This window comes from Lygodium microphyllum, chromosome 10 (genome assembly GCF_053477565.2).
Source record: "Lygodium microphyllum isolate KBCC chromosome 10, Lygodium_microphyllum_v1.1.10, whole genome shotgun sequence".
In the NCBI taxonomy this organism is placed as follows: domain Eukaryota; kingdom Viridiplantae; phylum Streptophyta; class Polypodiopsida; order Schizaeales; family Lygodiaceae; genus Lygodium; species Lygodium microphyllum.
Window position 1 is genome coordinate 60,618,564 of NC_141144.1, and position 25,890 is coordinate 60,644,453.

Consider the following 25,890-nt stretch of genomic DNA (forward strand, 5'->3'; position numbering starts at 1 on the left):
CAAAACTTGTAACCAATTCTCTTCTTGCAAACATATTTATTGTTTTGAGACACTTGTTGTTTTCACGAGTGCTATGCTATGCGGGCAACATGGGACTTAATGGACTCCTATTTGTTTCAAGAGATTCGCTTAACATGACTATGGCTATCTCTCACCTAACCATTACATGCTCTTTCTTGTCAATCTACTCATCCGTCTCTCAACATTGAAAGCATGAGAGGTCAAAGGATGCTTAGGGAGCTTAGTGACTCACCTTCTTGGCTTGTTGTAGACAAGGCTCAAAGATGCATTATTGGCTCTCCCATCATCCATGATTAAGTGCACTTCGCAGGCATGCTTTCTTTCTTTGGTTTTGGTATATTTTGTGCGAGCTTCGCGCATCGATAGGAATGGAGAGAGAGGAAGAAGAGAGATTCAGAAGATAAGAAAGGAGAAAGGCTTCTCCAACCGATCTCTCCCTCAAGCTCTCCCCTTGATGATGATGATGATGGTGGCGGCGGCTTGCAGAGACCGATTGACCGAGAGAGCTCACCTCCACACAACATGCTAGATGCCTGGAAGCCTGCCTAAGAGCTTGGTTACCAGTCATGTGCGAAACGGCTATGAGATGCAGCGGAACTGGTGCAGTCACAAACCGATGCAATCGTCGTTTGTTCTTTGACGCAGTCCTGACCTGGTGTAGTCATGAATTGATGCAATCTTGAAACCCCTTGATGCAGTCGTCACACTCATTGATGCAGTTTCCCTCCATCTCACTAGCTCCTGTCATGCCGTTGTCTATCTGTCACTGAGGCCGTTGCCATTGCCATCACCGGGCACTGATTGTGAGCCTTATCCGATGAAAGAGAAAGGTCTCTACTCTCAGGTTTGTGCAGCAGTGCTCAGGTTGTATTGGAATGTAGTGAATAAGTGAATGCAGCTCTGAATACTCTTGGAACACTGACAGGCAAGCCCCTCAAATGTATGATGGCATGCTGCCAGTAATGCAGACTGTAATGCAGCTCTGAATGCTTCTACAAGACTGACAGGGCAGGTCCCCCCGAATGTCGAATGTCTGATGGCATGATTTGCAGTAATGCAGATAAGTTTTGCAGTGTCATCTGGCAGTGAGATACAGCAGTCTAACAGATATGTCCTGGAGACGTTATATAAACAAGAAACGTGGTGACACAATGAATGCTGTCAATAATTGGAAAGCATCCGTGGAAAAATGTATGGTAGACAACGATCCTGTGATTAAGGAGCTTCGGCATGAACTTGCTGTCTGCAAGAAACAATTGGAGGGGTAACATAGAAATGTGCCACCCCAGCTAGCAGAGGAGCTTAAAGGATTGAGGATGCATGTGGAGCAGGAAACTAAATCTCCTGTGGAGGTAAGTAGCCAATCAGACAAAGGCTAGAAGGTGAGCAAGGGTACTCCTCATGGGGATTCCACAAGAGGATCAGTGTCCGTGAGAAACCAAGGCTTAATGTAAGGTGAACTGCAAAAATTTCAAAAAGAACCTTCAAAATTTCAAAGAATAAGGTTTAAAACTTTGAACTCTTGAACATTTTTAGTTACAAAAATGATAAATATGTGTAATTTGATTCAAAAATCCCTCTATAATTTTGAGTTACAGGTTTCTGTATCTGTTATAAAATATGTTTTTCGTGAACAGTGAAGAGGATGCAAAGGCTCTCAATCAAAAACTAGGTACATCTGAGGCGCATTCGCTATTCATTGTATCTTGGTCATACAAAGACTCTTTTACCTTGTTGAAGGGAGGTTCTTTTATATTATGTCACAACTTTACTCATTGCATGATGAAAAAAGTTATGGTTGACCATTAATGATGTATTAAAAAATGTAGTATAACTTTATCAATTGTTTTTTTTCTTTTCTTTTAACTATCTTTTTAAGACATTTGTTATGTTTGATACATGCAACTACTCTTAAGAGCTTCAAAGCAGAATTCCAAAAATCTAGATGTCATGACCATGTAATTGATTGTCAATGACATTGTCTAAAAACATTATTTCTTAGCTCACTATAGTTTTGCAGATTTGAAATGGCCAAATACAAATAGCCACTTCATAGTTTCAAAACTTACATCAAGAAATTGTGGGTTACTCACTAGGTCTAAAGAGTCATTAAAACACTCTAGGATTATTTCAAAGTCCTTGACCACCTTACAATAAGAGACTCTGGTTTTTGTGCTCATTAATTTCAAAGACATGCAAGAAGCAACCTCGTAAAAATGCATATATTTATCTATTGCCATCTTAGGTTTTCAGGATTTCTCCAAGGCTTGAAAGTACACCTTGATGAGGATCACACACCTACACAAATAGCACATCCTAATGAGCATGTGCCTAGAGTATGGCTATAGATGGGAATTTGTTTTTCTGCCACAACCACGGACTGCTGGAGGTATCAGATGATCCAATGGAGTAGCCATGCTATATCATGATGAGCTGATAAATGTATTACATGTAGTACATAAGGATGCTGAGGCTAGATACGTGTGGATTAGAATACATGCAGGGAGACACACGGACACCTTTGTTGCAATATGCTACTGAGGCAAAGATCTATTAACTTTTCTTGGGACAAGATAATAAGATGGATTCAAGGATGATCCAAGAAAAAGGACCTATCATTCCAAACATAACACTTAAAACATGGCATGCATATGCTAAAACTCTATACGATGTACCAAGAGAGTCAGAATTACCACATGATAGTAACCTCTTTACATGTAAGATATTCATGGATACCATTGATAGTTGTTTGCAAGAAGGATTCAGGAAGAGCACAAGACCATGATGGGCTAGTAGTTGAACACTTTTCATATGCACCTGATGTGTTGGTGCACATGTGCGATAGGACCATCCGCATGGGATTCCCAGATAGATGGACTAATCATACTATTCTGCCATTGTTTAAGAGTGGAGATCCCATGCCCCCTAGATATATGATTCCATTATTGAGCACAGGCTAAGTCATTGGGCAAAGAAGCATCAACATAGAGCTACAAGGCAAGCCGGTTTTCGAAAAGGATACAATACTTTGGACCATATACTTACAATGAGGACTCTCATAGAGGAGGGATGAGTACATAAGAAGAAAATATATTGTTGTTTTGTGGACTTTTGCAATGCCTTTGGCATTGTACCACAAGCTAGCCCCGTGAGGAGGTTGCAGGACATTGGAGGCTTGGAGGAGCTATAATGGGGTATATATACTTTGTATGAGTCGGTGACAGGTAGAATATGCACACTAAGAGGCTTGTTAGATATAGTATCTAGCACTATTGGGGTGAAACAAGGATGTGTACAATCAACCCACACTGATTGCCCTTTACATTGATGAGATTGAGAACTACATAGCCAAACTAGGAGACAATGGTGCGAGTCCTGTTGGAGTTTTGATACCTATCCTACTATATGAGATGAGATTGTACCTATCTCAAACTCCGCTCAAGGATTACAACAACGTTTGGATGCATTACAGACCTTTTCCATAGATAAAGATCTCTCTATGAACCTTGGGAAGACAAAGGTCATGGTACTCAACACCACAGAGGCCCGAGTAACTAGATTAGAGTTCCAATTCACTTTTGGCGGAAACTTTGGGAGTAACCTTCAAAGGACCACAATTCTCCTTGTGGGAAGCTATTGAGCTAGACAAGCACAAGGTTTTGTAGCATCAAGGATATTTGAGAGACGATGTGCACGTATATAGTATCAAGACCCATGTACTAAACTCTGGCTTTTCGATACATTGGTCACACAAGCACTACTATATGGAGCTAAGATATGGGGACCTAGTCTTTATCACAACAGGAGAGAACCACTCGGAGCATAGGATGGACCAGAGAGAGTGTTCTATGATAGATGGTAGCCCATGGAGAGACCATTACTTATGATGATAGCATGCGTGATGCAAAGCAAATCATCAATACCACATGAGATTATTAGAGCAGAGTTAGGTGTTGTAGTTACGGTTGCAAAGACCCTTTGCCAAGTAATTACATTCCTTCGAAGATTATGGAAGCTTCCACAACCGAGGTATCTTTGCCTAGAACCGACATCGTCAAGACAATTAGCTACAAATGGAGGCACCCCTTGCTTGTATGCCCACATATGTACATGGTTGAACTTACATGGGATGAGGATAGATGCACTTCCATCATTTGATTATAGTCTTGATTGTCCTCACCTAAGGCTTAAGTCACCCAGAGGTAAAGCGAGTGATCAAGATGGACATTGTGAGACTAGAGATAAAGAGGACTTGGGGTGAATCCTTTACAACAATTGGGCATAAAGATGGTATTCAAACACATTTTCTACACCTCTTGAAGGATGAATTCATCATGCATCTAGCATACATGGACACATGCCTCTCACAAGGTCTTAGATATGCCATTGGTTATTTTCGAACTTCATCCAACTTGGTACGATTTGAGACAAGGAGATATGAGGGTATTGCACTAGAGAACCGCATTTGTCAGCTATGTGGGGTAAAGGCAAAGTCAAAGGAGCATTATATCTGTGGTTGCATGTTTATTGTGAGATTAGAGGGTGATATCACTGCCTCTTCCGAGAAGGTTTTGGATCATTACGCCAGATCATAGATTATGAGAACTAGAGATGTTTGGGCTTATTCTTACTTGAACTCAAATGGCATAGAGAGACTCTTTTGAGAGAGAGGAGAGTAGCACCTCTAGACCTATTGGGGCAACAGATGCTCACAAACTTCCTCAAGACGGTCAATTAGCACAAAAGAGACACCTCACTTCTCAACATTGCTTTGTGAGGAGTCACTTTTGAGCAAGCCATAGACTTAGGTTGGGCAAGGCATCCTCGACCCCTAGGACCATGGCCCCATTACCCATACTACTGACAAATCTAAACCATCATCAACCACCAAGATACTTCACTCTTCCTATGGGGAAACACATGTTGCTACATCCCATGAGGAAGATCTTAGGATGACCTTTTAGGACTACTTGTACCTTTTAATGTTTAATATTCTTTTGATCATAGGTTCTATAAATTGCTTTTTATTTGTAGTCATACTCTAATTGTAGTCTATGATGAGATATCGGTTCAATTGTTTTTTGTGATTAGGTCTCGTAGGCCATGTTGGCCTTTTCCAGATGTCAATCTCTCTCTCTCTCTCTCTCTCTCTCTCTCTCTCCACACAGACACACAAGCAAGTAAGAAGGAATAAGCAAAGATGAGGCCCTCTCAAATTTGAGCACACTAGAATGGGCTTATTCATTCATTTTTTGGCCTTTATACATAGGGTTCTTCAAAATGAGGGCTCCCCCACAAAGTTGGACACCCCTCCTTTTTTATTCAAGTCTGGCCGTTTTGCTCTTATGCATACAACTTAAATTAACCCAATTGTCTCGACCTATAGTGAATGGAAATGTCATGTCCACAACCATCTAAACATTGTGGGTACCTTTCCAACTAAGAAACAATTTTACAAATTGCAATGGAGTTGGCTCAACCATCATAATCATATTTTAAAAAAATTCAAAACATTACAAGCATTTGAAAAACTATTGTTGTGCTTGTATTCACTTTTTCTTTTTTTGCCATTGGGATTTTTTGTCTTCTTTTGCCTTTTGAGATGTGTGAAATGGTTTAGCAATATCATCTAGCAAAGAATCATCTTCGGGCAAAGGGAGAATACCAAGGAATAACCAAAGTCCAAGAAGCTACTAAAGCATCAGACTACACAAAAAATTCTGATTAGGTAAAAGTTTTCACCACAAAAAAAAAAAAAAGATTAAACACCTATTGCAACTTATCACATGCAATGCATGTCATAAATCTTTCCTTGTTTTCAATTGAGAGAGAATATTGCTACTCCATTACAATAATGTTTAGAAAACACATCCACAAATTGCTTTGTAGACTCGACTATGCATGAGTGGTGTATAAGGCAATTGTAAGCTTTTAGCAACAATTCATTGCTTGGAGCTTGTGGCCAAGCACATATGTCTATGTGTAGGCATGGACCTATGCATGTGTACAACCCCATAGACATGCACGTGCACGTGCATGTGCACATGCACATGTGCACGAAATCTAGCCCAAAAGATAAGTCAATATATAAAGCCTCATCTCCATTCTTGTTGTATATTAAGTCCATTAATCACATTTCATGAGAGCCCATCGTAAATCTTCAATATCCACACCAGGATGCTAAACTTCAAAAGGTAGCACAAACATCAACTCTTCATTCAGCCTATTGCTTTATCTTGTTAGAAACATATATTGATGTGTGCTAGATGGCAAATTGGCTTATGAGGCAGATCAATTTATTACTCTACATGTCTCCGTGTAAGGAATCCATTAACTGCATTTTACAATGCGGCATTGTTTACTGCAAAACGTAGAAAGGTTATTGGTAGGTTGATATTACACACATCAACTCTATATTCAGCTTAGGGTTTATATAGCCTTGTCTTTTTATTATTGCTTGTTCAATATCACAGATTGAGAGTCTTGCTTACGTTAAGCATCAGTTTTCTTAGGTCCATGTTTCCCCAACTTGATTCAAATTAAATCTATAGATGCACTTGGCAAAGTTACAAGGAATGGTGTCATGCAAGGAAGGCAATATCAACATAAAATACCATTTACATCATTCATATGGAAGCTGAATAATGCGCTCTTTAACAAGTTTGCACCCTTCATAGTGTTCCCCAACTCATATGCGTTCATGTATCCGTACACCCTCCGTTGCATACATTAGGAAGGGGGACTTCATAACCATAAAAAGCCTCAAAAGAGGAAAATCCTACACTTGCATTTGTGGTTTTAAGGGCCACAACTACTCTTCTCAATCTCATTTTTCCAATTAAGCTACCCTCCCAAGGAGAGCTAATCCATTGGCAATTGTTTTAGTTTGTTAAAAGCCTGATTACATCACACAAAATAGAGAAACAGGGAACACCCCCTGGTGTAACCAATGGAAATTGTGATATTTTTGCTTTTGAGGGAGAATTGAAAATAGGTAAGATCAGGAAGATATAATATCCAACACTGTTTAATAGGTATATCACTACTTAATAGCATATCTGTTATCATGAGAAAGGAATCCCTTAAAGTACAGTATGATGTAGTAGATTTAAAGTACAATATGATGTACTAGATATATTGCAGCATATAACCACCAGGCTGAGCAGGCACACGGTCAGTAAGTCAGTTAACAGTCAAAAACATCATATCTAACTCGTGTAGCCACATCATGACCTTCTCTAACTCATGTAGCCACATTATGACCCGACCCTCTTGATGCATTTTTTGAATAACAGCCATCCATTAACTGCAGATTGGGACATTACATTACACCACTAAATCAAAACTCAGTGCACCACATCTTGGTAATCGCACCACCACACTCAGCCTATATCCCATATTACCATCAAACGTAGCCAATATTGAACAAGAATGCAAGGTTTCCATTGTAGAACTTTGTTAACTTCAGGAAAATTCTAAACGCAGCTGCAGTAGATCAAGAATATGAGACATGTGACTTTCAGAACCAACTACTACTTGTCTTTTCCTGTGTGCAAATATCAATTGATTTTTTGATATGTGATACTCATACATTGGACCCTTGGGGGTCCCTTTCCCGAGGCAATATACATGTAACCCATAATTGAAGGCAACAAGCTGCTGGGTCACATTGAATAGAGGCTTTATCTTCAGTGAATTTCAACTAGACTGGTGAAAGGCTTAACTCAAAGAACTTTCATCCAGAGAAGCTAATAAACCTCTGGTGCAAACCACCAGCAATGGCACCTACTCATACAAACCGCCTACGATGGTGGCTTTACCATAGATCCAGATACAGGTACAGGCAAGCCAGATCCAGATACAGGTACCGATATGCCTGTATGGCCAAAAGTATACATAATTGGCCGCAGCATTCCCGAGGGATGGGCACCTTCAGCTACATTGGCTGGTGCAGGTACAGTGGACACAGAAGCTGGGGCTGTTGGTCTTATATTCAAAGCAGCAGCATTACCTGCAACAGGCATCTGAGATGGAAGTGGTGCGGCTGGACCTAGGCGGTTGCTCATAAAGCGAATACGATCTGCAGAAAATCGTGCCCTATTTTTATCTATCTGATCACACTCTCTATCTAGAACAGGATCAATGTCTCCCAGCTGTTTGAGTTTGAAACTCAGTTTTTTGAGCTGAAAGCGTTTTTGAACAATGTTAGATAAAATCAGGGAAAAAAGGTGTGCCTCTGCATCATCACAAGCTAACCATCGTACCTGATTGTCAACTATGATTGCTGCCAATCGTTGTACCTCTCGCTCTTCTTGGTCTGCAAGCATCTTGGCCTTCATTGCAGCTGTTGACAAAGCAGCAGTGGTTGCTTTTTTGGCAGATCCTGGAGAAGGCCGCCACTGTTGGTTCCCTGCCATCCTATGCGAAGACTCTGGATTCCGACCTTCTCTGGCTTCCTCCTTGCCTGAAAGTACAATATCAGCATGCTTCCTAATGCATCAAACATATACACAGTTTCTTGCTTGTCTTTTGTGAAGATGAATGTAAAAATGACAAGTTACTGCAGGACAAGACAACTTATTAGACAATTTACAGGCCCCCTCTCTCACACACTAGTGTATATGTGCATACTTTGTTCTCTGAAAGTGCTGCCTGTAATGATCACTATGGAATGACAGAGCATACACAAGCCTGCACCACACACACGTGCACACACGACAGCCTGCCCAGCTAGAAGGAGCATGGACAACTGGTGCAAATTCTATTACATTGTTTCATAAAGATGTACACAGTGTTAGTTGACTTCAAACTTTTAAAGTGAAACTGTATTTACTTCCACTGAATAATGCAAGGTGACTTAAATGGTGCATTATTTTACAAGCAAAAGCCTTCACTAAGAACAAAGCCACACGAAGTGGCCCATTACTCCAGAGGCTGGCTAATCACAAGTTTTACTACCCTTTCAGAGCAATCCTCAGCTGATAGCCCGCTGATTGTGCCAAACTTGTAGCCACTTTATTCATTCCAAAGATGGCCCAAGCCCTCTGCACAGCAACATTGCTGCTCATTCCACACCAAAATCCCCCATTTTATTGCCATTTGCTAGAAACTTGAGGCCTTCAGGTTAACATGCATTTTGATCTGCCTTCCCCTCTTACAAAGCAAGGTGCACCCATACAGCTCCTCCTCCCCTCCCCTACCCCCCCCACCCCCCCCAAAAAACCTTTCCTTCCCCTCTCTCCCTCCTTTCCTAAGGAGGCACACACACCAATGTCACAGACACCCATGCCACACCCAGAGCACACATACCCACCTGTGTGATTGTCCAAACTTGCATTAGATGCTTCCCCCCTTCTTGAGTCAGAAGCCACATCTGACGCACTACTTGTATTTGCACCTGTGTTCTGAGCTCGTAAATCCCCAGCAGTCCTGCAACATCCCAATTGATATTTTTAAAGCAAAGCAACATGATAAACAGAAATGCTGTAACACAATACCAGTATGAAGAGAGTTCCTGCACTTACTGCAACGCCTGCTGGTGATCCTCTGCCAGACTTTGTAAAGCAGTATGGGCAGCAGCTGCAGCCACACGAGGCCCCACTGTGGAGGCTAAGAAAGCTACCTGCCAAGGCAGGACAGTAGAAATATTTTCAGTCTGTTGAATTCAAATGAAACCTGATTCAGGATTTTTTTTAAAACAAAGGTCAATATACCAGTGACATCACAGGATTGCCTGCCTCAGCAAATGCCACTTGAACTTCTGGCCTGAACCAGCTTCCACCAGCAGACGTTCCTACTGAAGCTCGTTGGTCTCCATTTTGAAGCCTGGAGTCCATAGTGTGCTCCAATTTGTTCCAAACAGATGCCACCTGGACTTCACTCTTATTGACATTGCTTGAGGACTCAATTGTATGCAGTTTCTGATTAAGGATACATGGCTGTGATGAAGTAGAACCAACAGTAATGAATGACCTAGGAACTTCCATATCCTCGAAAAACCTGTCCTCTATTGGCAGACCAATAAAGTGGGCAATACACTGTGCCTTGGATTTTGTTCCAACAAATTCAGATATTTCTGACCAATTGTCACCATAGATTTCTACAGCCTCTAGTAGCATCAAAGTCTCCTGGTCACTCCAACTGCTATTATCAAAAGATTCTGCAGTCTCAGGAGAACCATCCAGTAGAATAAAATCTGTGGTTGCCATTCCAATGCCAAGTTTTCCATCACTGAAACAGTCAGGGCAAAGGATATAGTCTGCCTGCCATTAAAAATTCAGAAATACTTCATAAACTGCCGTTGCTATTTAGATCAATTGCTTTGAAAATATGAAGTGAGATAAAATGAAAAAGTCAGAGAGATCGTATTCACATTTCCAAGACCCAACAGGGTGTTGTCCCAAGAAAAGATATGAGCAGCACTGTATAAAAGCAAGGTTGGACACACATTTTTTAAATAAAGAATACCAGAAGATAGTGCACCTTGTGAAGTGGTGATATTGTCAAGCAGGGGCAGTGTATGAAAGAGGGAGAACTCGGTAAATTGCGTTCAAAAATGGACAGCATTTACCAGAAGTTTCACTAATATGCAGCTTGAATTCATGTATAACATCAAATTTCAGCAGCAGATGACACCACAGCATTTAGAACAAGATTTGCAGTTTTTGGTAATATAATCACATGAATAAAAGCAATATCACAGGATGTGTCTTGATATCAGAGGAGGATTTCTGATTATGTAGCTTGACAAGGTAATAAAGAAAACAAATAATTAGTACTCTTGGCATTTACATTTAATCACTTTACTCACAAAATAATAATAATAAGTTGCCAAATGGACACCTATGTTGCCCTAGATAAGAATCAAACCCATCCTTATGATGATTTTGTAAAAATCCCAAGGTTCCTCAATATAAGATATTGGGAAAATTTCTTGCCAAAAATCTCAAATAATGCAAATCCATTAGAAATCAACTCATTGCACAACAAAACTGTTGCTAAAATTCATCAACAATGTAGCATATTAAAAATATATTATATGTTAGACAAACTCCCGCCCTAGATGTCCAGCTCTAAATTCCACTAGCTCCCACCACCCATGACTTGCATTGATGATGATAACACAGCTCCAAATGTTCTTACCCACGCAAGGTCAAACCACCTTGCTCAAAGACAGCTCATCTTCAGATTTGGAGCTAACATTCAGCTTCCTCTAGCAGATGGACTGGTAAGCTTGAACACACAAGCACTGAATGAGATTACATACATATTACATATTGCATTTTAATTCAGTACATTTATATCAACTTTGTTGCCATAAATTTTCATATCATTTGATCTCCTCTTTCCTAGTCAAAAGCAACAACACCAAAGCACTCACGTCACACACGTGTATGGTATAACTGGTGAGAATATGTCCCTCGTAAACATAGTAGATATTAAACTCTCAGCTTTTCTTGCTGTACTCCACTTCAAAATCATCAACCAATAGTTCCCAATAGGATCACTTGATCATATCTCTTCGCACATTTTGCAAGCATATGGTCCCAAGTCAAATTTCCATAAGCTAAGTAGGACCTTTTCTAAATTGGAAGCGTAATAAAAGTGCAACAGAAAGCCTAGGCATAGATTTTAGCTCACGTGCATTCTGGGATGCAGAACAGAATACGAGCCGGCTGTAACATTGTCCAAAACATAATGCTTCAACCATCCAAGTAGAACCTAATAATTCAAAACTCCAGCTCCACATGCAAAAATGTTTTGGCTGGAGTGGACATGACGCAAACCCAATATCAAATCCAAAAAGAATGAAGGGTGATGGAATTAACGCAGCAAATGCCAAACCAACTCATTGGCTCAAGCTCTGTAACAATCTAGCAAACTTCTTGAAGAAGGAATTGCTCAAGCTGCCACTGGAATACCAACTGCAGCAGGCCACTTGAAGACACTACTGCAAAGGTAGCCCAAATTGCCGACACCAAGGAGACAATTCCACCGCCCACAATCCTTCGGTAGCATTGCAATCCTCCCTAATCCAAGGCTCAAAGCATAACAATTGATAGATAAAAGTTGTTGGAATATTATGTGTTGTTACAAACACCCTATGTATTATCATGAAAACACCATTACCACAAAGAAACAAATTCCTTGACCAATATTGATTTTGCTGTTGGGCAGAGCTGTTGAATTAGTTGACACCACAATGGTATATACCCAACCCTACCTTTACCTTGCTTGAAGGAAGGAGTCAGAACAACCCAAAATCATCATCATTTATAACATCCCCAGCAGTGGGTGTACATTTCAAAGAGATTTATAAGGATTAGTTGAATTTACTACAAAAATTGAAACGCCTAATATTTTACAATGGCATCGCCTTCATATTCATTTGTCCTGCTTGTTAAACCTTTTTGCTTGCTTTAACATTTTGTTCTTGCTTGCCTGCATGTCCAACTTCGCTATTGACCAATTTTTAATTGCCACAATTGTTTTTCACCTTTGCCCATAATCTCGCTAACAGTGGGCTCCAAGAGCTTGCATTCATTCTTAGCACCATGGGATGGTGTTGGACTAGGGCAAGCTTTTGCAATATCCCCCTCTCCGTTGCATTTACTATCTGATGCTTTGTAGCCCATCAGGTTTTTTAGGTTTGGTCTTTTTTGTCATATCTATAATGTTCACCTTTAGGCCTTTAACCTAGTCTTGACTGACAACCTCTCTAGCTTTGCCCAAGGAAATTTTTGGTTTCAAAGCTAGAACCAAACTCTCTAGATTCAGGACCAATATCTTAATTCATCATCTTATATATCAAGAAGTTAAACCAAGCAATTTTGTTTTTTCTCTATTTGTGATGTATACAATATCACTACAAATAACATGCACTATGTAGTGTGATTCTTTCTTAAGTAGTAAGAAGAAAAGGCACCTAATATTATTCACTTTTGAACACTACGTGACAAAGTGTCTTGCTTGATGGTATTCGGTCAAAGCTAAGATGGTAAATCGGCCCTGGAAAGAATGTCTACTAGCTCAATGATGTTAAGCTGCCAATGAAAAAGACCTCACTCACTCATGCACATGTGGAAAAACATCCACCATTGCTGGTCCTCACTCATGGCTGCACCACCCAGCAGTGGTATCAGAGCCACATCACTAGCCATTGCCATAATCAACTCTACCAATGCCAATTGTGCATTGTCTCCATACCCAGCATAGTTGATAACATACGTTTCATACTTCCATATGTGTACGGGCATGAAAGTATGATTGAAGTATGGTTTAGACCCTTGGGCTGAATCATACATTGCCCTAATTTTTTTCTTAAAAAACTAGAAACATATAAGAATGATAAGTTGAACCTTAATATGGATTGTAAACATTCCAATGAAGCTTACACTTCAATAAACAAGCATTAAAGACATTGAAATTTTATAAGGGGATTGTATGAATTTTGATATTATAATCAGCCCACTAAGATCACAAAATGTCATGACTCATAATACATCATAGTACACTCTAGACAACCCAAGAGACTAAAGGATCAAGGGTCAAGAATCTGAATTTCTGCACACGCTTCCCTTGCTTAGCACAATGCACAAGCTAATGATTGACCTTGCTGCTTCCACACAAATAGGCTAAGGCTTGAGCACGCAAGCTGCACGTCCATGTAATGTGCTGGAGAAAATGCCAAAACTGCAAGAAAAAACTTTACTAGGCAAAATTGGCAGTTTTGACCAGTCAAAAGCCGATTTTAAAAACCCAAAAAATGGCCGAGTATGAAATGGCTTTTCATACATCTGCATACCAAACATCTGCAAACGCCTAGTATGCTGAATCATACGCATCTAAATCCAACTATGATAGCTAGCACGTCATCAACAACAGCCACGCCAACTATGACAACACCAACACTACCACCACCTAATCAGCATGATGGCTATCGGCCCAACTTTATCTTGCAACACTACCTCTACTCCAATCCACTAGTTTGGCAATAAACCCACTCATACTATATCAAGGTAACCACGAAACTTTTCACCCCCAAAACATTTTACCCTTGAAACATCCCCTTTCACCCCAAAACATTTCACATTTGGGCAAGACCCAAGTGAAACACTTGAATAATACATACAAAATGTTTCGCATTTGGGCAAGACCCAAGTAAAACAGTTGAATAATACATATGAGATAGTTTTCTTTATAAACAATCAATTGCAACTTATAGATTTTTACCATGCACATCCTTTCATGTCAACAAATTATGTCTATCCTATATACAAAGAGCCTAGAAACCCTCAAAAAAGCAAGAAAAAACATTTTCTCACCCATTTAAAAATAATGTTTTATAGTGAGTTGTTTCACTAAGGGTATTTCTCGTTTTAGTGAAACATTTCAAGTGTTTCACATTTCAATGCCAACAAAACAAGTTTCAAATTACCATGTGCCCTATCCCCCAGCACCTTAGCTAGTTGCTAGTACCACATAACATCAAAAGTGGATGAAGTGATGGAACTTGGAAGCATGGAAAACTGTTATAATAGACTACTGAACACAAGAGACAAAGGAAAGAAAAAGAGAAACGCCGCAAAAGAAAAGAATAATACACAAAGAACTCAAAAGCAAAGATATACTTGAAAAATGGCATCCATATATCAAGATATGAGACAGCACAAAACCAATGTGAGTCAACGGCTGCGAAGCCACTTGCACCTGCTCCTCTCCCTTCACCAGAACCTGTCAGATGATGAATGATAGATGATACATGATGACTGTGGAAGAGGAGCCTAAATAAATAGGTAAAAATAATGCGACAAATGGCAACAAGTTGGCCAGCATTTAATGCTAGTCCGCCAACAATAAATGCCATAAACACCATCAAAATGATAGAGAAGAATCATAGCAGCTCTCAATATGTGTTAAGAATGTCTCGTAGTAGCATACAAGACCAACTTGTCAAAAATGCCTTTGAGCATATATAACCATGGATTCCCTGCCTTTGTCTAAACCACCAAAGTATCCCCCCATGTGAGCTCAGACTAGGAGCCAATCCCACTCTCTGTCAAAGAACCAACTCATCATGAACCAAGATGTCAAGCCCAACTCCAAGAATTAAGCCTACCATCAAACTTTGGTTGATACATCAAGAAAATCCCCCTCGAGAACCTGTGCAGCTATATATCTGTATAGATGAGGCTCTCTGACCCCATCTCACCACCCTCTCTCACTCCCTCTCAGGCACCGGAGAGTTGTGAGGGATGATTGCATCATATGTACTAGCAACCTAAAAGAGAGACCCCTATAGCCATCGCTAAGGCCACATAGCTAGAGCCTAAACCTAAACTTGTGGGGAGGACTTCCCGAGAGAGCCATCACTATAAGCCCGAGAAGTCAATAACAAGTCCCGAGTCCTGAAACAGCCCCAGAAGACTATAAGCACAGATGGCAGACTGCAAAACTCTGAGGAAGAGCAGAAAAACAAGCCGAAAATTAGCAAAGGAAGGTCATCTAGGCTATAAATCAGTCGCAGCAGTCAGAACAGGTCCAAGCAGCAGACGAAAAGTCAAAATTCAGACCTGAAACAGTGTAAAACAGCAGAAAGAACAATGATCCTGCAATCTGATGCCATGTCAGAAGTGGATGCAATGATGGAAGCATGGAAAACTGTTGTAATAGACTGCTAAACACAAGAGACAAAGGAAAAAGAACACTGCAGAAAGAACTTAGAAGCAAAGAGATACTCGGGAAATGAGATCCATATACCAAGATATCAGACAGTACAGAAACAATGTGAGTCACTGGCTGTGAAGGCACTGGCACCTGCTCCTCTCCCTCCACTAGAACTGTCAGATGATGCATGATGACTGTGGAGAAGGAGCTTGAATAAATAGGCAAAAATAATGCCATAAATGGTAGCAGGCCGGCCAGCAATAAATGCCATAAACGCCATCAAAATGACAAATAAAAAATGCCTAAAATATCTAGAATGTGCCTAGACCTCTCTAGCATGCACAGACTCAACCATGAACGTACATATCTACTAACATACAAAACATTGTTGCTTCACCCAATCTAACATTGTTTCCAACTCTATTAATGCCACACCTGTTTGTCACATGTTGCCTGCCACCTATCAACCCTACAATTGCTGCCTAGGATTGCTATTGCTCCCACCCAAAATTTTTATCCCATCACTAGCTAAGTGCCACCCTATCCCAACTCAACTCGCTACCTAGTCCTCCTGGAGCCACCCAAACATGCCAACTCCACCCACTGCCAATCCCGCAACTAGTTTTGCCTAGGATTTCATGCTAGTTAAGCCCACTTTGTCATAGCTAGCATTGTCAGCATTACCTATGATATGTGCTGCCTAGCAGCTCATCACAACAACTCAAATGGACACCCAGGTATCCACCTACTAATGACACTCTTATTCTACTACAGTGTCAATGCTCTTGCAACATCTCGATCTCTCTACCTGCCCTCTGTTAGACATCTATCCCCAACTGCCAACTATCACAACCATGTCATCTTGCTCCTAGTCTAACATTCTTTCTTCACACAAAACGTCATCCTCTGTTGGCATATTGAAATATGGACTCACCATTGAAAACTCAAGACTCAACTTCTCGATCTAGAAAACTACAATCCACCTAATTCTTATGAGAGGAGGAGCACAGAAGGTAGCCTACACCAATAAACCAAAAGATGTTCAAGGCAATCCCAAACTCCAGTAGGATTGGTTAGAGAAGAAACACAACCTAATAGCCATCATCAACATGGGTCTCTTTGACAACCTGGTTCATCACCTAAGCCTTAGCAAGATGGCTGAAGAGATATGGGAAGACCTTGATACTACTTTTAAAGGCAATGTACATCATTCAAAAAAAATTTTGAAAATGCAACTTCATAGTCTTCTCAGTGTTCATTTTCAATGACTCGAGAAGGGAAAGTAGTTGAAGAAACAACATGCAAACTATGAAAGTTGTCCCTTCTCACACCGATAATGATGAGAATGAGCCTACATCAACCTCCAACAAAGGACTAAAAGTCCTTGTTCAATCATTGTCTTTTGACAATGGTAAAATAGGATAACTATGCTTTTTAAATTTATTTGCAATCAAAAATATTATCATTATTATTACTATAAAAATGCGATTGGAACTAGACTCTATCCACGCACGTGTGTGTGCCAAGACCTTTGAGCACAGATCAATGTCGATACTCTACCCGAATTTTTAAATCCAAAATGATTTGTACTTCTTCGCATTTTCCTAGATTCTCAAAGGAGTTATACCTTTCGAGAGAGTTCATAACAAGTTCCCATGGCCACTATGTTGAGCTCGAGAGCCATACTTGGGTTTTTTAGGCCCTTGTTTATGTGCATTGTGCCTCTAAGCCATGTTGGCCTTTGATCAACCTTTGAGCCATCCAACTTTAAAGTCCCCGAGTTTACATAGCCACTTCACTCATGGTTGCACCACCCAAAAGAGGCAAAGGAGCATTTATGCATTGCCATAATAATTAATGTTGCATGATGGAGAGAACATTAAGAGACATGATTTTCCATGTATTATAAAGAATACCCATACAAGGTTTAGGGGGCACGACCATTATACACCCTCAAGACACACATGTGAACATAGGCTAAGGCCAAACAATTATAGTAGTATAGGCCAATCAATATATATGCATAGGTACTAAAGCAAAGTATGTGGGCAATGTAGCAAGCATGCTCTAAGGATTACTAAATTAATCAATTGAATCATAAGTGTTCATGCAAGGCTACAAGTATCATGATAGTTCTATCCACATTTTTTCTATTGTTATCCACTAAATCCTAAACTACAATTCAAATCAACGAGCTATTTGCTCAACCTATCATTGATATTGAAATCTACACACAATCTGAGATAGAGGAACCATCAATTTGCACCACAAGTAAAAAAGAGCAAAAATTTAATCAGGCGAAGCACAAGCAAAGGAGATTAGTTCATATGATCATAGAGAGCACATAGGCAAACGACCAACAAGCTTAATTCAAATTTTCTAGCAACAAGCAGTCAAAAAAGTGTGAATTCATGTAGGAGTGGCTTTGAATATACGTTTTCTTTTTTTTCTTAACTCCAATAAGCTATAATTAACTAAGAAAAATCAAATGCAAGGAAGAGAACAAACTAAGTGTGCAGCCTATGGTTGATCCAAAGCTAGAAATGAAAAAGGATGAATTTAATTGGAAGGATGAGGTAATCAAACAACCAACAAGCTTAATTCAAATTTTCTAGCAACATACAATCAAGAAAGTAGGAATTTATGCATTTATGAGTGGCTTTGAATATTAGTTTTCTTTCTTTTCTTAACTCCACTGAGCTATAATTAACTAAGAAAAATAAAATGTAAGGAAGAAAACAAACTAAGCATACAGCCTATGGTTGATCTAGAGCTAGAAATTAAAAGGATGAATTTCATTGGAAGGATGAGGGTACTCATGTGAATAGCATAGAAATACAAGTGTGTTTTCATGGAAACATTAGACACCATGAAAAGGCAATAGGGTGCTTGAAATATATAAAAAGAATAAAGAAAGTGAGATTCAAGATAATAGATCATTGTCCTTGGACTTAAACACACCTTCCACATCAAAGGATGTGAAAGGGGTAGTCAAGATCCAATAATTATATTCTAAACCCAAAGGAATTAAGTCAAGTCTATGTGATAATCCACTTCTTAAGGATATGAAACCATCTCAATTTAATGGAGGGGAAAAAGATAAAAATAAAGCCACAATTCACATTCTTGTAAAAATGGCATATATACAAACTTAAGAGCACACCTCCAAAATATTAGGTGCTTAAGGTCAATTTGTCTTCAGTTACGAAACATACAAATGGTAGAGGACCCTTAAAGGAACAAAAAAAAGGATTCTAGAGGATTGGACTCAATTTTGAAGCTCTTTTTCTCAAGGAATTCCTTCCCAAAAAGTGAACTAGAAGGAAATTAAGCGAATTAGGACAAGCTCATGCAAAGGGGTAGACCCTTTCACATACATCATAGAGTATCACAAGATAATCCTAAAACTAGAAAATGATCCCTACTAAAACCGAGCCCAAAACAACAAAATCAATGTTCTTTAGACTCCTTGGGAAATTTAATAGAAAATTGTCCTTCATCAAAGATACAAAACCAAAACCATCTCTTGACAAAAGCCATAGATGAATTTTAAGTTAGGTTGAGAGGTTTTTGAGAATGCCAAAAAGGAACATTTATGTTTCTCGTCCATCACTTGACCACTCTATATGGAATTGTCTTGAAAGAAAAAAGAGACAAGAAAAGAAAGCTTCTAACAAGGAAAAGAAACAAATCCATGATTCGTGAAAGTACAAACATTAGGGTAGCAACATTGGAAAGTACATGTCTTTCAAGGTTTAGCATAAGGAGAGCAAATATCAAGGTTGCATATTAGCATCTACGTGGAAGCCTACCTTGACCCACATTATTGGTTAGAATGTATGGACTTGGCATAGGCCAATGAGTTAGAGCCATGATAGACTCCACCACTTATAATTTTGAGAATTACATCCCTGTCAAGAAGCTTAAGCTTTTTCAATGAACTAGCAAATATCAATATGCCATCTCAATGATGAAAGGACAAGACAAAAAAGTATACCAGGGTATCCAACTTGGGGGATAATAAAGTTTCATGGATTAAAAGATAATCTTGTTTTCCAAATTACGAGTATAGATAGGGCTAATGTTGGATTGGACCAAGAATGATTATGGAGTTTAGAGCCACCACTAAAGCAAAATTACCACCTTAACTCGCTAGAGCTTGAAACAGAAAAAAACTAATATAATTCAAGGCAAACATGATATATTTGATTCTCACTTTGATTTGTTCACTTGAATTGCAGAAGCATATGGATAGACAAGCATGTGATAAATATATGGTTTAGCCTTTGTTTGAAGTATAATTTTGTACTGTAGAAGTGGATGAGAAAGTTTTGTATGCATGTTGATAAAAATGAGTTAAAGGAATTGTTAGATGAATTCAAAAATGCCTTTTGATTTACCTTGTGGATTATCTCTTGATAGGGAAGAAATCGACCATCCTATATCAAGAAGCTTAGATCAGTTGTTAAACTCACTAATTCACCATGGGCTTCACTGATCTATTGGTGAAGATGTTAGCGGTCATGTCATTCCCCCTCTCTCCATGTCCTTTCCTGGTTGCAAGCCTTAGTCTAAGTAAGATGAGCACATTTGGAGCTCTAGCATTGGTCATGTCTGTCAGGCCTGTCATTGTGCTTGTCTCCGCAGTGTTCATCCCCGGCATATTAGTTGGACATTGTCTATGGGCTGATCTAGCCATTCAGATCTGCCTATTGGCTGCCCAAACATGCCTATTTGCTGGGCATGTGACATTTAGCATTTGTCAAGCCTTTTCCCCTATGTAGGCAGGTCTATGCATTTATTGCAGCAGTCAGACTGATTTGATTGGTCTGAGCACTGGTCACCATACCATCATCTTCACATTCCTTTGTGGTAGCAGACATCACCTTTATCTCTTATAGCAGCTTTCTCCCTCTTCCAACCTGCATTCTGCATTCTATCTCCTACCTCATCATCAGATCTCCTCCCTCCCCATCCTTTGTCCTTTGTCCGAAGGGGGCCCAGTCCATCTTCAGCATTATATGCCATCTTGTTTTCTTCATCATTATTCAAGTTTTATGTTCCATTCTCTGTGTTCTCCCTCTCTCTCTCAGCTGCACTCTTGCTTCTGCATGCACACTCTCAAAAGGAGATAGATGATTCTATGCAACTTTGTGTCATCCATATAGCACTAAATAAGGCTAACCATATAGATTGGTGAGCCCAGATCTGTACCTTTTAGCAAGGTCTGCACTACCCCATGCTACAAAGTCAAGAAATTCACAATTACCAAAGCAGCTCACTTTATCTTGCCATCACCTCATGAATAGAAACAGCAGCATGTTTCTGAATGAAAAACTCAAACATCCAATAAATGGATGGCCAAAAACTATTGCTCGTGACAATATTAGCAGGGAGTGGCACATGAGCTCAAGCCACAGCAATCTTGAACTGCATTGCTGAACCTATGGAAGGATTATTTTGTTGTTTGTCATTCTAGTCACTTTAATTATTCTAGTATTCTTATTCCTGTGCTATAGATTTCAGATATCGATATGGACACAGTGGGATGGCACTCAAACATAAGTGATGCTGGGGCAACTGGTACGTAAGTTCATACCAGTCTGCACCCTGAAAGCATCTACAGCTGTAATGGGAACCATAACAACCCAGAAAGCCTGCTAACACAGGTTAATCATAGCGCTTTGCAGAAGTAATTGCTGTAAAAAGATATACAATTCAAACAAGAACAAGGCCCAAATGCTGTACCCTGTGTATATATGCCCAGCACAGATGCAATGCTGAAAATATCCATCATTCACTGCAAAGAGTGTACCAACTATCCCTGGATTGTTGAATCCTCAAGGTTTACATGCATTAGTCTTGCTCCTATATACTGAAAACTTGAGCACATGCACACAAACTCCTGTGACCACTGCTGCTAACTGCTCTTGAATGCCCTGTCAAGGCTCAAATGCCCATGACCCGTGCTTCCTTGGAGCACAACACTGCTTCATAAAATTGCTCAGGACTGCTCTACAAAGGCTCATCCATGCTGCACTGCCCAAAACAGTTCCCATATTCTACAAATGAGCAGGCAGACCTACTACATACCTTACAAGCATAGATACAAGCATACAGTTCTTGCAAACATGTTCTCCAGAACCATCCTGAAAAGACCCATCTATGCTTGACATATTGTCAAGCAAAAGATGAAATGACTTTGCATAGGTGAAACAAGTAGGCAACGCTTGTTCCCTTTGCAGCCACAAGCACCTTGGCAAAAATGATCTCCTTTTGACCTACTATCCCTGTGGCAAATGTCTGGAACATTAAACAAGACCTCTTCACCTACTCTAACCTTGATAGATGTCAGACTAATAAAACGCCTGCAACTTCAGATGATAAAAGAAAATAGATAAGGTTGATGAAGGTAAAAGTTTGCTTTAGGTAGTTGTAGACAGGACAGGCAAAACGACAGCACATACTTCCAAAACTTTGCAAATACAAGAATCCTGACCCCAAAGATGTTGCTTGCTGCTGAGTGAAGCAGTAAATTGAATTTTATATCAAATAAAGACCAGGGTCTCATTTGTAAACTACAAGAAAGCTAACCTGTTTTTCGCAATAATAGTGGCGGTGGGAACAGTATGCGGCACACGAACTGCAACAATTTCCCATGCTAGTGCTCTGAGAAACACCATGAGCTTCTTTCACAACATTCTCAGCAATTACCACAGGAGGTTCATGCTCTGCAGCTAGACACTTCAAAGCCATTGCAGGAGCATGCAGGGGTTCAAACTGATGCAAATATTCTAATGGTGTCAAAGGAAGGGATGTTAAAAGCAATGATCCCTGTTCATCCTCGTCCAAGTAAACTGGAACAGTTGTTGGGTACCTGAATCCCACACTCTCCGACTTCAGTTCTGCTTGATAATTGACTAGGCCCCAATGCACCAGAAAGTCCAGTATTTGAGCCAAATCTTTGTCATCAAAATTATTCAGTCCTCGAATATCTGATAATCTTAGTGAAGTCCTGGAGTTTGCCCTATATTTCATTATCACTGCATTCCTAGCTTGCAAATAAAGTTCAGGTGATGGCAACTTGGACTTCCCATAGAAGAGTTGAGGGAAAGCCTGCCTTTCCAGCTTGTGTATACGGTCCCATTTGAACCAGCCTGTTCAGTGTAAGAAGGACCAGTTTTACTGAAACGACATTGCAATACAAAACAGGTCCCAAGTCAACTGCACAGCATAAAAGCTCGCCACGTGCAACACACTAGCTCATATGCCCCATCTAAGGGAATAATCGTCAGCAATTGATCACAGAAAAAACAGTAACATGGACACATAAAATACATGAGAAAAGAACATTACTTGCATGTGAGGGGATGATGGTAACCATGTTCTCTGTGTAATGCTGAGGTACTGGCTTTGCCCATGCAAAAGGGTACACTTGCTGGTGAATTGAAGCATCTGCTGTAGCCCGAAAGAACATATCACCCTGACTAGTGTCATCGTGATTATAGCAGGGAACAACAGAAGAGACAAGCAATTGACCATGTGAGATGTTTTCCAGGGCTATGGTGGAGCTTCTGTGCTTGCTTGATGGGCGACAAGTCTCATCGTCTTCCGTCCGGGTGGCAGGCACTTGCAGTGCTTGATCTCTTTCCAGCAAGGCAACCACAGAGCTATGTGGCTGCCCTATCCGTTGCTTCAATACCACGGGCTCTGTTGCAGAGTGCTGCTGAGTTCTTCCAGGACGGACCTCGAGATGCTCCCCTGCTGCAGACAGAGGAAGACAAGACTCCAATGCAGGTGAATCTTCTCCCCTAACAACCCTCTTTGAGGAAGAGGGTGAAGAAGTGGGCGATGGCAGCTTGCGCTTGACTGGTGCCCCTTCTGACACCATCTCCCCATCAGACTCCCGAACGTTGCCATCTTCTTCCCCTTTTGGTTGTGAAGAGTTGGGTTGTGAAGTGATCTGCTGGCTTACTGTTGAGACAGGACCCTGCTCCTTCCGTGGCTTGAGCTTGATCTTGAGAGCTGCAAAGGTGTGAAGAGGCCAGATTTTAGCATAAACTGTGAAACAAGTTCAGATCGGAAACGATTGAGAGGTAAGGTCTTCAAGAATAAGAAACAGGATACAGCTCTTGGTGGAAGTGGTGCTGTGCTCTAACTCTACAGGAAGAAGGACAACTGGCAGATCTTGACGGCAAGACTGAAGGGGAACAAAATTGGTGCATCCTGGACTTAGGGGGAAAATATTTGGTGCAGCTGAGGATGTGGACAGGATAGGGCAACTGATTTGGAAGGAAAATAGAAAAGAAAGCAAGGATCGGAAGAAGATAGATGTGGCCAAAGCCGCAAAAGCAGAGGATCTGGGCAGAAAAAGGGGACCAAGATGGCAGGGGATTGTAAGGGAGTTGACTGATGATTAGGAGAAGAGACGGCCAGATGGAGCAGGGGAAGAGGGGGGCAGTAAATAAAAGAGAGATAAGAGAGAGAGTGAGTGAGAGAGAACGGGTCTTTCGACTTACCAGGAGGGTTGGCCCCAGCAGGGCGTGCTGCCATAGCTAGGTGGATGTCCTGCCACACACCCACACCCACACATACATACGCACTTCCACTCACAACCCAACACACACTGCACACTACCCAACACACACACACACTCAAAAGCCCTCCCCACCTTCCGAGTGGCTCCTCTTTTCTCCCAGGCTCTTTTCGTTACTCTTCTCTGCCTACACCTTGCTTCTGCCCTCCATCCAACCATAAATCCACCCAAACACCCCTCGATTCCACATAAGACACACCAACGTGAGATACACACACAAGCACAATCCAGGCCTCACAACCTCCTCCCTCCTACCCTGCCACCATGCTTCAACATCCCCTGCTGCTCACTCTTACTCACCACGCATCCACCCTTCACCATCCCCTACCCTGCTCATGTGCCCTTGTCCATCTTTCTCACATCCACTTTCACCATCCCCTGCTTCCCATGTGGCCCTCATGCTCAATCTTTCTCACCACCAATGCCCATCTTCATACATTGTCATGTCTAGTCCCATGTGTTTGCGGCTGTTTTTGGAATTGTTGCCAATCCTGGCCTTGTATCTTTGGCCAACTGCACTCAAATTGATGATCAAATGTCTCTTTAGTGTGGAAGGGATGCTAACGGCCTTATTGACTGTGAATGCTGACGATTCCACAATTCAAAACAATTGTTGGCTGTAGCATCTGCAGATAACCCCACTGAAGTGAAATAAATTGAGTGATCTAAGAGCTTTTCCTTACTCCAACTTCTTGTCACCAAGCTCAGTTAAGAATTATGCCTAATCAGCTAACCATCTGTGAAAATTTCTGCCAAAATTGTTCTTCTCCAGATGCAGGTGAATTGTTCTCCAACAGTCATGGACGCACAGTTGGACTTCTATGATGTTTCACACCAGATTTGCTGAGACCTTCCGTTTGACATATGGTACAAATAAGCTGCATGTGACGGACACAAAGTCTATGGCGTTGTGTGTCTCTTGGGCTACCGGATCTGAGGCTTTCTTCCCCAAATTCCTGCTACAAAATAGATTCAGAGAGTTGTAGACTTCACGAGAGCTGCCAAACTTAGCTGGACTATGAGCTGACAGATGTTTAACCCTAAATTTTTCCCACTGCATCGAGCAACAGGCCCCTGTTCTTTGCTTCAAAATATGAAATTAAACGGGAAGCCCACTTTCCAGACAAGTCAACCGGAGGGAGAACTCCGGTCCACGCTTTACGGATATCAAAGCTCCCCCTGCTATCTGTGCCGGTAGCCGGCAGAACAAGCCTTTAATAAGAGGGGCAAAGTATATATATATATACTGAAAAGAGAGAGGCAGATAGAAAGCCACCACCAACAACAGAAGAACAAGAGAGAGCCACCAAATCAGCAAAAGGGGGCATGGAAATTAGGAAAATACCTCCCGAGCAAGGGAAAATATGGAGAGATCTCTCTCTCTCTCTCAGCCACAGCATCTCTCGAGGGGCAGGAAAAGGTACCTTATTGCCCCCCCCTCTCTCTCTCTCTCTCTCTCTCTCCCTGTCGTCTCTCGTTCTCTCGTTTGTGTGTGAGAGATATACTCTCAACAACAAAACCTAGCTCTAGTAAAGACGTACGGCCGAGACGTTTGAATACTTAAAAATCGTGTAACTACTAATAGTGTTAATACAGAAGTGGTGGAC

At 40.8% G+C, this 25,890-nt stretch overlaps 1 protein-coding gene and 1 long non-coding RNA gene across 2 annotated transcripts; one reads left to right on the forward strand and one right to left on the reverse strand.

Moving 5' to 3' along the window:
* Nucleotides 1-206: 206 nt before the first annotated feature.
* On the forward strand, nt 207-1,710 carry LOC148030060 (uncharacterized). The gene is made up of 3 exons (XR_015692259.1): nt 207-621; nt 720-865; nt 947-1,710. It is a non-coding gene; the product is annotated as an uncharacterized LOC148030060 (long non-coding RNA).
* A 5,862-nt stretch (nt 1,711-7,572) lies between these two features.
* On the reverse strand, nt 7,573-25,747 carry LOC148030061 (SWI/SNF complex subunit SWI3C homolog). Its single transcript, XM_087686337.1, has 9 exons — nt 25,629-25,747; nt 24,207-25,469; nt 23,044-23,712; nt 22,282-22,844; nt 9,735-10,283; nt 9,546-9,643; nt 9,335-9,450; nt 8,286-8,485; nt 7,573-8,204 (listed from the first exon to the last, which is right to left on the reverse strand). The coding sequence occupies exons 2-9, from the start codon at nt 24,238-24,240 to the stop codon at nt 7,824-7,826; spliced, it is 2,610 nt and encodes an 869-aa protein (XP_087542463.1). The 5' UTR covers nt 24,241-25,469; nt 25,629-25,747; the 3' UTR covers nt 7,573-7,823.
* Between the last annotated feature and the right edge of the window lie 143 nt (nt 25,748-25,890).

Excerpts from the sequence above, each read along its gene's own strand:
- LOC148030061 (XM_087686337.1), bottom strand. The coding sequence starts at position 24,240 with ATGGCAGCACGCCCTGCTGGGGCCAACCCTCCTG. Across the intron at positions 22,845-23,043 it reads CATCATCCCCTCACATGCAA|GCTGGTTCAAATGGGACCGT; the intron begins GTAATGTTCTTT and ends TACACTGAACAG. Across the intron at positions 9,451-9,545 it reads GATCACCAGCAGGCGTTGCA|GACTGCTGGGGATTTACGAG; the intron begins GTAAGTGCAGGA and ends GGGATGTTGCAG.